Source organism: Astyanax mexicanus, chromosome 18 (genome assembly GCF_023375975.1).
Source record: "Astyanax mexicanus isolate ESR-SI-001 chromosome 18, AstMex3_surface, whole genome shotgun sequence".
Taxonomy (NCBI): domain Eukaryota; kingdom Metazoa; phylum Chordata; class Actinopteri; order Characiformes; family Acestrorhamphidae; genus Astyanax; species Astyanax mexicanus.
The window spans coordinates 15297422-15309582 of record NC_064425.1 but is presented as its reverse complement, the minus strand read 5'-3'; the positions used below and the strand labels follow the sequence as shown (position 1 = coordinate 15309582).

The 12161-nt window shown below is 37.7% G+C and overlaps 1 protein-coding gene across 1 annotated transcript; it reads right to left on the bottom strand.

The window, feature by feature from the left end:
- Positions 1 to 1666: 1666 nt before the first annotated feature.
- Positions 1667 to 11771, bottom strand: mmp20b (matrix metallopeptidase 20b (enamelysin)). Its single transcript, XM_007245902.4, has 10 exons — positions 11503 to 11771; positions 9977 to 10215; positions 9740 to 9888; positions 9004 to 9129; positions 5663 to 5821; positions 5381 to 5549; positions 3656 to 3789; positions 3394 to 3550; positions 3205 to 3308; positions 1667 to 3031 (listed from the first exon to the last, which is right to left on the bottom strand). The coding sequence occupies exons 1-10, from the start codon at positions 11641 to 11643 to the stop codon at positions 2931 to 2933; spliced, it is 1479 nt and encodes a 492-aa protein (XP_007245964.3). The 5' UTR covers positions 11644 to 11771; the 3' UTR covers positions 1667 to 2930.
- Between the last annotated feature and the right edge of the window lie 390 nt (positions 11772 to 12161).

Sequence of the window (12161 nt, the reverse complement as noted above, 5' to 3'; positions counted from 1 at the left end):
AACTGTAGCCAACGACAACGTGTTTTGCATCGTTGTCATGTTGGAACATCCAAATACGCCCCATTTGCAGCTTCCGGGCTCATGAGTGCAAATTTGCCTCCAGTATTTGCTGACAACATGCTGCATTCATCTTTCCTTCAACTTTGACCAGGTTTGCTGTGCCTTTGTAGCTCACACATCCCCAAAACATCAGCAAACCACCTCTGTGCTTTAGAGTAGGAATGGTGTTCCATTCATTATAGGCTTTGTTGACACGTATCCTAATGTAATGTTTATGGTTGTGGCCAAAAAGTTCAATTTGGTCTCATCACTCAAAATTGCCTTGTTCCAGACGCTTTGAGGCTTGTCTCTGTGCTGTTTGGCGTACTGTAGGTGAGATGCTTTGTGGCATTTGTGCAGTAATGACTTTCTTCTGGAGACTCAACCATGTAGCCCATTTTTCTTCAAGTACCTCCTTATTGTGAATCTTGAGAGTCCTGTATTTCAGCTTATGTTATTTTTGGGGTTTTCCTTTGCATCCTGAACGATTTTCCTGGCAGTTGTGGCCAAAATGTTGTTGATTAGCATTAACAGGTGGGGCTAAACTGCTATAGACCAACAGGCAGACATACAATATGTTAGTATATTGGTATATTCTTAAGTACATTGGATTCACACCTTATACTATTAAAAATATTATCAATATATATTTTTTATGCAATATGGTAAACCATGTTTACAGGTTTAAAAGTAAACACACATCAGTTAGCCTTCTTTTTGGTTTCAATGCAATCTATTCAAATTATATTCAAGTGGTTCCCCAAGTTCTGGGAAATCCTTGCTCTGCACATTCTTGTGTTTTCTCTGCTGTTACACACCTGAATCAGCAAACATAGAGCTTGCTAATTAATTCATGGGTTGCCTTTAGTGTGCTAGGTTTAGATGCTAAGGAGCATAGTGCACAGAGGTTGCCAATTTTCTGCAGAATCAATCACTACAGACCTCCAAACTTCATGTGATCTTGAGATTAGCTGAGAAACGGTCAGGGATGGGGTTTCCATGGCTGAGCAGCTCCATCTAAACCAAAAGCAATGCAGGCAAGAGGATACTTGTAGTAATGTAGTGTATTCTGTATTACAGTATTACATATTCTACCATTTATAAGTATTTATATTCTTATTGAAACTAAACATGCAATATTCAATTATAAAGTTTACCATAACATGTAACACATTGATGAGACAGACATTTTTAAAAATACTCTCATTGTGTTTTAATCAAACAAGTTGCAGTTTATTTATAATTTATTTATGATACACACAGTAGCAGAGTAACTTAGTTAAAGTAAGTCCTATGCTTTATTTAATGTTCGAATTGATATTTTAGTGTGTTACTGACCTAAGCACCTCACTTTAGAACTCTATTTGCTTCATGTGCTAAAAACTTGGTGGATACATGAAAATCACTCGATGATCAAAGAATTTGAAAAAATGCTAAATTTAGAACTTTATGTGTAGGGCTTTACTGTAAAAGAATATTGTATTTGGAAACTTTACCAAGCAATATCTGTATTTAGTTCATGGTAGGTTTTGAAAATTCAGTACACTAAATACAGTTACTCTGCATGTTTTAGGATCAAACCCTAGAATATATTTGTGTTTAAAGAAACACAGTTTCTAGACAGAAACACTGGTAATGTCTTTTTATTGACAATTTCAATGAGTTCACAACGTGCAGCAAGAACAGATTGCAGTCTTTGACAGTCCTGTTAAGTAGATTGATGAATCCATATGATGTTCAGTTATTTATGTCAGTGTTACTGACCTCTACTAAAGCATGAGTAGACTGATAAATCACTGTGCTGATCAGTTATTTAGAATCTCAGTGTTACTGAACTCTTCTAAAGCATGAGTAGACTGATAAATCACTGTGCTGATCAGTTATTTATCTCAGTGTTACTGAGCTCTATTAAAGCATGAGTAGACTGATAAATCACTGTGCTGATCAGTTATTTAGAATCTCAGTGTTACTGAACTCTACTAAAGCATGAGTAAACTGATAAATCACTGTGCTGATCAGTTATTTATGTCAGTGTTACTGAGCTCTATTAAAGCATGAGTAGACTGATAAATCACTGTGCTGATCAGTTATTTAGAATCTCAGTGTTACTGAACTCTACTAAAGCATGAGTAAACTGATAAATCATTGTGCTGATCAGTTATTTATCTCAGTGTTACTGAGCTCTATTAAAGCATGAGTAGACTGATAAATCACTGTGCTGATCAGTTATTTAGAATCTCAGTGTTACTGAACTCTACTAAAGCATGAATAATGATAAATCACTGTGCTGATCAGTTATTTATCTCAGTGTTACTGAACTCTACTAAAGCATGAGTAAACTGATAAATCACTGTGCTGATCAGTTATTTAGAATCTCAGTGTTACTGAACGCTACTAAAGCATGAGTAGACTGATAAATCACTGTGCTGATCAGTTATTTAGAATCTCAGTGTTACTGAACTCTACTAAAGCATGAGTAAACTGATAAATCACTGTGCTGATCAGTTATTTATCTCAGTGTTACTGAGCTCTACTAAAGCATGAGTAGACTGATAAATCACTGTGCTGATCAGTTATTTATCTCAGTGTTACTGAACTCTACTAAAGCATGAGTAAACTGATAAATCACTGTGCTGATCAGTTATTTATCTCAGTGTTACTGAGCTCTACTAAAGCATGAGTAAACTGATAAATCACTGTGCTGATCAGTTATTTATCTCAGTGTTACTGAACTCTACTAAAGCATGAGTAGACTGATAAATCACTGTGCTGATCAGTTATTTATCTCAGTGTTACTGAGCTCTACTAAAGCATGAGTAGATCAATAAGTTGCTGTGATGATCATTTAATTTCCAATTTATTCTGCCCAAATTATTTAATTTAATTAAGTATTAACATCCAAGCCAAGAATAGGCCTTGCTAATTCCAACAACCTTCTTAAGTTTAATGTCATATTTGTAGACCTCTGTTCCAAGGAAGAAATGAAGAAATCCTGAAAACACAAGAAAAGTATGTATTATCAAAAACTATGTGAAATAAAAAAAAACAACAATTAAACATTGTTTTCAGAACAAGTCAACTGCAGAATACACACAATTAATATATATGTAAGACCATAAATTACATACATATGAAATACAACCACTGTCCCTTCAGTACACTTACCATTTCTGTGAACAGCTGCGTTCATGGGCTTGGTAATGCCTGGGAAATCCTCTGAGATATTACGTGGGTAAGAATCCTCCATGGTCTTTTGATTTTCGTTGTATCTGGGGTAATACCGACTCAGAATGAATATGATATCTTGACCTTTGAAAATGATACGACTGTGATTTGAAAAGGCCCTGAGGTTACCTCCAGTAGAGGTGCTGAGTGAAGAATAAGGTGTGCACAGTTTTGTGAATATGCACCGCAGCATCAATTTGCTTCACCCAGGCCGGGAATCCAAGGCTGCTGATGTTTTTATCTCTGCCTTTCACCTGAGACCCTTTGACTGTCCAGTATCTGGACCCTGTATAGATTAGAATCAATCAGAGATAGATGACATGCCAATTCATTTACAGATATACAACAGAGAATGCCTTATATGCATTAAAGCATTAATCTGGGGGTTTACCGCTAAACAGGTAGGCTGCTGAACGTTGTGGGACCCAATATGCAGCGTCAATCTTTGAATTGATGTTTGGCATGAAGTTGTTGATGGGACCCTCCTTTATGTCATTTTTGTTATTGTGCCTGATCCATAAATACCTAAATGTACAAAATAAGGGTTATACATTTTTATAGGCAACATAAAACTGTATACATTAATGACTTGGTGTGGGAATCCCTGGAGGGGCATCCAAATTATCATCAGCAATTGTAATATTTTAAATATTAAAAATTAAACAATAACATCAACATCAATCAAGCCTTTATTTTTTTACCCAAAATACACTCACTGACCAAAAATAATAATGCACCGAGAAGGAGTAGCTGAATGGAATGAAACTCTATGTTTGTTAAAATAATGGTGAGATATGTAAGAAATTACAATATGTGAAAGGATGGGTTTATTGGGGTAAACTGTACAATTGTAGATCCTGTAGACCCTGTACCCTCATAGGCTACCAAAACTTAGCATCTCAGCTAGTCTCATAAAGGCTCAATTTCCAACTAATCTGGCCAACTGGCCAAGGAACTGTTGCAATATGTTGAGACATTGCTGGGAAATCTTTGCTGTGTCTGGGTGAGCAATATCCTGATGAAAAATGCCATTAAAGGGAACACGTGTGACTGTAAGATGTCCTGCATATATTGCCATTAGCTGTTAGTGTACCTTGTATCACTACTAGGGGTGACTGACTGTTATATGCAATGGCTGCCTAGATCATCACACCAGCAGCTTGGGCAGTATGTCACTTCACCTCCAAAGGCAGGATTAAACCTCTTACCCAATGGTGAGACAGGGGTTGTACAGTTCCTGTCAATAGTATTCTAGATTTTTTGTTCATAAAACGGCTGCAAACAACAGCACAAAGAAGGAGTAGCTGAATAACGGTCAGTCTAGACCATGTCAGTTAATTGAAAGTACCAGACTCTTTCTCCCAGTGCAATGCTGATTTCCGGATGGAATTAGGGGTATTTTTTTCTTTTACAGGGGGTCCTCTGTGAATTCATTCCTGTCCAGACTGACCGTGTACGTGTTTTCCTCAGACGTTCTCTATGAAAATGACAGGCTGAAGTACCTACTGTGTTTCACTGAATTCCGTGGTCATCCTGTAATTTTAGTCCTATCCGGATGCACATCTCTGAGTTTCGTCACCTCAAGTTTAATAAAATAGCTATTTGTCCCCTGCCACGCAGTGTAATTACACTATAGGTGCTTGTTTCCATGGAGATCCACGTAAACACAACAGCAAGTGGAAATGGAGGAGCTACTGAACGCGATGTCATGTGACCGAGAAAGCCAAAAACTCACTGGTTCTCCTGTTTTTTTTTTTTATTGCAGTCTGGATGCAAGAGTTTTATCACTGAGTAGAAGTGTGAAATATTTTTCACAGGTGTCCCCCTGAGAAATTAATCCTGTCCAGATAATGCTATAAAGGCATGCCTAGCTGTCAACAATCTCTCACCTAGAGGTACACTACCCAAAAGTAGCTCCTGAGAACCTTTATATAGGGCAGTGTGGGAATCATTTCTGTGATCAGACCACACATGTAATCCCTTACATATCTATCTGAGGCATAACTGCATGCCGAGTTTTGCAACAATCTGGGGTGTGTTTTTTTGTCAATGAGTGTATCAAGTTACTACATTGCACTGCCACCCATAGCAAGCACAGTTGTGAGTATTATCTCACCTTCCTTTGAAAAAGAAAATAGCCTCTCCTAAAGTAGTAACAGAATCAAAAGATAGGTCAGGATTGCATTTATCCTTTAATCCCATTGGGAAATAGGAGCCAGTGTACCAAGGGTTAAAGGGAAAGTTCCAACTCAGCCTTGGGTAAAAATGCCTTTGAATGCTTGGTCCTGTGAAGAATAAAGAGCATTACTTATTTGATATTTTACTATAAAAACAAAATACTGGTACTGATATTCATATTTACCAGTGTGGTGTTAGAGAAAAGTGAATGAATCATTACCATACAGTGCGTTGATGTTTCTGATATCTTCACTGGAAAGCAGATTGTGAGGCTTTCGGATTTTGTAAGCGGGATACATGAGGGATTCTGGGTTTTGAGAGTGCCTCAAACCCAAAGCATGCCCAAACTCATGTGCTGCAACTAGATACAGGTTAAACCCTGCAGTGAAGGAGATACAGTAAATGAAACCACTTATTTACTTAGCATTACATAGCATTATTATTTATTCGTGTTTGGTTGAAACTCTAAAGATCCGACTGATAAAATACTTGTATTAATTTCAGAGTAATTCCATAATAGTGACTTGAATAATTCATGCTAATTACTGAACAATAAATTATATGATTCAAAGCAAAGAAATAAAAGCCTGACTGATTAGTGATTACTTAGTAAACCATTGTCTAGGCTTTCTTTTCAATATTTATTCAACAATATAATAATTAGTCCTTTTATTTTATGGGGTATTTATTTTAGTAAATAGCCACCAGATATACAATTTGTAGTGACAACAAAGCAGGGTAATGCAATTAATAATATTATAAAGTTCATTATTTATTATTATTTTTTAAAATAATTTTTCCCATTGTCTCCCCAATTTACACGGCCAATTACCCAACCCACTCATTAGGACTCCCCCTATCACTACTGATGCCCCAACACACCAGGAGGGTGAAGACTGACACATGCCTCCTCCGATACATGTGAAGTCAGCCACCGCTTCTTTTCGAGCTGCTGCTGCTGCAGCATTGCCGAACAGCCAACGTGCTTGGAGGAAAGCACAGCGACTCGGTTCCTATACATCAGCTCACAGACGCCCTGTGCTGCAGACTTCACCATAGGAGTGATGTGGGGAGAGATCGCCATCTACCCACCCAGAGGGAGCAGCGCCAATTTTGCTCCATCTAAAGCCGGCAGCTTGATGGCAAAGCTGCATGAGCTGAGGTTCGAACCTGTGACCTCCCGCTCATAGTGGCAGTGCTTTAGACCGCTGGACCACTCGGCACCCAAATGTCTGCTTTTTAAACAGCATCTAGACGATCTTAAAGGAGAAATGCGGTGTGAAATGGACTTGGGGTGTAGTAATGAAACATAATAAAGAGTATAAACTTTAGTAGAATAGCACACCTCCATTCACCCCCAGCATTACAAAATACAGCGCCTTTTGCCGATGCTCCAAACATTCTAGCTTACAATTGTAGAGATAGGAGCATAGTGTTGCTTATGCAAAGAAATTGCTATTTTTACACCATAAACAAGCTTAAAGTAGCTCCACACTTCATTGGTAGAATTCTGAAGAGCCTGACATTTAAAACGAAGCACTGAGAACTTAAAAATGTGCACAGGTAGATTATTAAAACACACCGTACCTTCAGGCAATAAGCCTGAACAAATAGGTAGAATAGGGGAATATATTGCAATGCTATGCCCCTATTGCTAGCATTGTTAGCCTGTTGGGAGCATCAGCTAAACGATAAATGTATTTCGGAAAGTGCATACTCATTTTCACGTTTCACTACACCCCAAGTCCATTTCAGTGGATTTCTTCTTTAAGGACAGTGTGTATAAATGACATTGGCTATGTTCAGACTAAGATTAGTTTAGATTTGGGGTATATAGATCATATCCAGGTTGATTATTCCACAAAACAGTTTTGGATCCAAACTAAATTTGGAGTCCATTTAAAAAGCGCGATTGCAATCAATTTTTAAGATATGTCTCGTTCTGGACACTCAAATCAGATTTCATTGTCTTTTTTTCCATACTCCCAATGCAACAAACAGCTACTTCATTAAATACAACTTAGACATGCGTTTTGTGAAAAATAAAAACTGCAACTTACAGATAAAATGCCAACATTTTGAAAGTTTTGTTTAATATTGTAGGCCAGTCAATGTCTTCACATTTAAAAGAAGCTATTTAAGTTCTATAGCACTTTGCAGAATTATTTTGAAGGCTGAATTTGCATCTACTGTGGGCAAAAGAGACTGTGTAAGAATGCAGCAGGCAAAGAATTCCAGCTTTGTGAATTATAAACAATGCTGTGCACAAAGTAGTAGACCCTTTGGAACATTCATGCGCTGTCTAAATCAGGCAGTAGCGTGCTGTTTAAATTGGGCTGCAGCTGCAAAGCAGAAGCATAATTGGCATACATTCCTCATATGCATAGTCCGAATCGAGTGTTCTATTCAAATCAGGTTGTGACACAGGGATCCAAAAAGAGCGCCCAAGGTTGTGATTACCAAAGAAACCATGCTGAGACCTTTGTGATGTCCAGACACGCAAATCCAGTCTGATCACTTGAAAATGACTGTGTGAGCACAGATCTGATTTGAGAAACTAATCCGATTTGCTGGCAGTCTAAACATTTCAAAGTGGGAATGTTGAGAAGAGAGTCCGAAAGGGCACACAGACACATAGCATCATTTCTGTTTACACACATAGCTTAAATGTACTGGACTATGGTGGACATAGGTTTGATAATAAAGCATGGTGACCCATGAAAACTAGAAAAAGGAAAGAAAGCTTTGATATCTGTTAAGCACTGATTTTGTTTGCATCTTTATAGAAGATGATGCAACAATGTCATGCAATTCAGCCTATAAACCTGTAGCTTTCCAGAAATTAATTCAGAGGACTTTTATAGAAACCTTTTGTCTGTGTGATTAAATAAATTGAGCTGTATGATCAAACTTCACTAAGGGTTTTCCCTAGAAACGTATTTACCGTTTCTCTTAAATCTCTAGCTGATAAATTGTTACATTGCCAAACAGCCACAACAGAAATACAGTAAATAATGTTAAACCCTCAACAGGTCTTGGCCCATATAAGTACCACAAGTGTAGATGATACAAATCCAATTTTCTCTGCAGTAAACTTAGTTATTTACATTCTGAATACTTTCTTACTTATTTTGAAAAGCTGCCTGTTTTCTCTCTACTCCCCTTAATAGTTTTTGATCAGTAACAGGAATCAACCCAAATTCAGCATGATTAAAAATAGACATTAAAAACTAGACAACCAAATGAAACAAAAGGTTTGAAGGACAAATATACGTGATGTGTATTCAGGAAAATATTAATTTTAACTTTCAAGACAGTTCAGGAACGCTCTAATTGTATTAATAATATTTGGACAGTTTGCAGATTTACTTCAAATTTGTAAAATATTTTCTATTACACTTATAATTAAGATTTTTAATAACATTTAGTTCAAATGAGCACCTAATTCCCACATATTTTTTCTATTTTCTTGACAAGATATGCCAATGTTATGTAATTTATAATGTAGAAATCAAGTAAATTTATTAACATACACTTTTTAAACTCAGCTCGCTGACCTACCAGTAGAACTTGCTGTCCACTGTTCATCATCATCAAAATGAACATCTCCTCCAATGCCCTCTCCTGGGTCAAAAGCATGGGCCAGTGTGCCTCTAGGTCCATCAAAGGGGAAGGAGTCGCCGTGGTCTAGGGTGTTATGATTGGTGCGATACAAAAAGAGAACAACACAAAGGTTACTCAACATGCAGGATTGTACAAGTCATATTTACAACTCATATTTAATCTCCTGGAAAGCTGAAGAAGAAAACAACACAGCATGAGTGTTCATCCTCTTTTACCACAGCCATCCAATAATACATAGAGCTTGTTTCTTAATACACTATACAGCTCTGTACAAAAATAACAGACTAATTAAAAATGATGAGTTTCTTTGATTTTACCTAATTAAAAAAAACTTTGGAATATAATCAAGAGGAAGATGGATGATCACAAGCCATCAAACCAAGCTGAACTGCTTGAATTTTTGCACCAGGAGTAAAGGCATAAAATTATCCAAAAGCAGTGTTTAAGACTGGTGGAGGAGAACATGCCATGATTTGGGGACATAAACAAAAACAAAATAGCAATGCTTCAAAATAGTGGAAAACCTGTCCTAAACAGCAAGAGAAGGGTAAAGTGTTTTATACCCTTGATTTTGGACTAAACAATGAATGGGCAGGTATCCAATTACTTCTGTGCACATCATTTATCACACAAATCCCTAGTGGGATGCGTCTCTCACCCATTGCCTACTTACTCTTGGTGGCAAACTCCACCATGATATCTGCATGCTGGGAATATGACCTGAAGAACCGTAAAGGGCTGGCCTTCGCCCAAACATCCAGAGCAGAAGCAATCAAGGAGTCAACCATAGCCAGGGGTAAGTCACTGGTATACCGCCCAACACTGAAATGTCAATAAAAGTCATAATTAACATGAATCTGATACTGGACTCGGCCTGTAACCACAGCTTGGGGCTCATATGCTACTTTACCTGTAAGTGATTATAGTTTTTCTCCACCTGTTGCCTCGGTGGTGAACATAATCCTCAATGTCAGGGACGCCACATCTGGGAGTCTTCATTACAGCCAGCGTGTCATGGTCTAGGATGCCGGTTTGATTGAGCCCGAAAAAGCTCTGCATGTCCTTTACTTTGGAGGAAAATGAAGGAAGACTTCTTTTTTTACGGGTGGTTGGGTCCGGATGAAAAGTGTAGAAGCGTTGCAGGTATTTCTAGAACGGGAGAAAAATTCATCATCACAGTGAATGCTAGTATAATATCTGCTCAATTCATTCAGAACAGTTCTCGAGGGTCAATACAGAACTCAAGACTTGGTCAGTTTTCATGGTTAATACTTTTTTTTGGACAAAAAAATCACCCCAGAAACCCTGCAATACTCATACAGTTATTTTTCAGACATATATGTAAATGTTCACAGGTGTAGATGGCTCTCAGAGACAACTTTTGGGCGGTGTTCCTCTTGGTGAGAGATCACTGACTACTATTCACTCAGTGCTTGAGTAATGTTCTGAGGAGCTCTCCAAACTATTACTGATTGTTGAAACTTCACACTAGACCTCAGGCAGTTTGGACTGTGTGTCTCTCCACTCGTCCTTTAGACTCTGCTCCCTTGATTTCCAAATGAAATGCAAAATTTACTGATGATCAGTGATGGTTTGGAGAGACATGTCATCTGCTGGTGTTGATCCACTGTGTTATATGATATTAAGTTCAAAGTCAGTGCAGTGTCTATCAGAAGATTTTACAGCACTTCATGCTTCCCTCTGTTGACAACTTTTGTGGATTCTGATGCAGATTTCATTTTCCAGCAGGACTTGGCACATTGCCCACACTGCCAAAAGTACCAATTGATCTTACGTAATATTCATTTTTTCTGAGACACTGATTTTTGGGTTTTCATTGGCTGTAAGCCATACATACATCGTCAACAATATAATAAATAAAATAAACGCTTAAAATAGATCACACTGTGTTTAATACATCTATTTAATATATGAGTTTCACATTTTGAAACTGAACTGAATTACTGAATAAAAAGAAACTTTTCAATGACATTCCTATTTTTTGAGATTTACTAGTATAATCATCATAACATTCACACATATAATGTTGTACTTGATTCCAGTAACTTCTTTTAAAAGTAAATGGTAGCCCATTTTTAATTGTACCAATACAAAATGTCTAGCTATTTATCTAAAGCTGTATCAAAGGCTTATGTAAGCTGAAATTCAAAGGACAAATTTGTCAGTAAAAAGTTTTAATATCAAACAAAATAAAGGACAAAAAAGGTAAAGTGACAAAAGAATAATATTTGAAGGCCAATATACGGTATGTACGGTATGTACCTTACAAAAAAACAAGCACACAAAAATGGGAGTGACCACATTCCCACAAATACCATTCCCACAAAAACTTTTCCATGATGTGCTCTATAAAGCAAACACAGTGGTATCAGTAATTGTAACTGGTAAGAAGAGAACAAGAAAGAAATCACTTACGGCCGCAAGAATCAGGTCATCGTGGGTTTTTCCGTCCTCACGTGCCGCTACGCTACTTCCCTTTAACTGCAGAAGAGGCGCGGCAAGACATTGAAGAACAAACAGAGCAAATGCGCAAGCTAAGCCAAACCAAATCCCCATCTTCAGACTCTGAGACAGAGAGGCTTTGAGACGGGCTGGCTGCAGAAGACTTGGGGCAGAAGATCTACTAGGTAGCTGGGAATGGCTTTTAACATGCTGTTATGACTCAGTCCGTGCCAAAGCTGGGAAAACCTCATGCATTGGGAGGGGTTCGCTCAGGTCACAGAAGGAAAGAAAGATCCTGTGGAGATGTATCATATTAAACACATCACCAGCACGTTCCTCAGCAATTAACCAACACACTGCAATAGAACACCTTACCTGACTTTCAATCTTTTATGTCCTCAGCCAAACTAAATAAGAAAGAAATGTAGTGTGTTCCTGCAGTGGAATCTAGGCCAAAGTGATGAGCACACCTGATTCCATTGCCTGGTTAGAATGAAAACCTTTGGCCACACCAACCATTTGCAAAAAAAACAAACATAGCTTAGAGCAACAACAATTTAATTCAATACCCATATAACATGCACACAACTTTATACAGCTCTGGAAAAAAATAAGAGACCACTTCAGTTTCT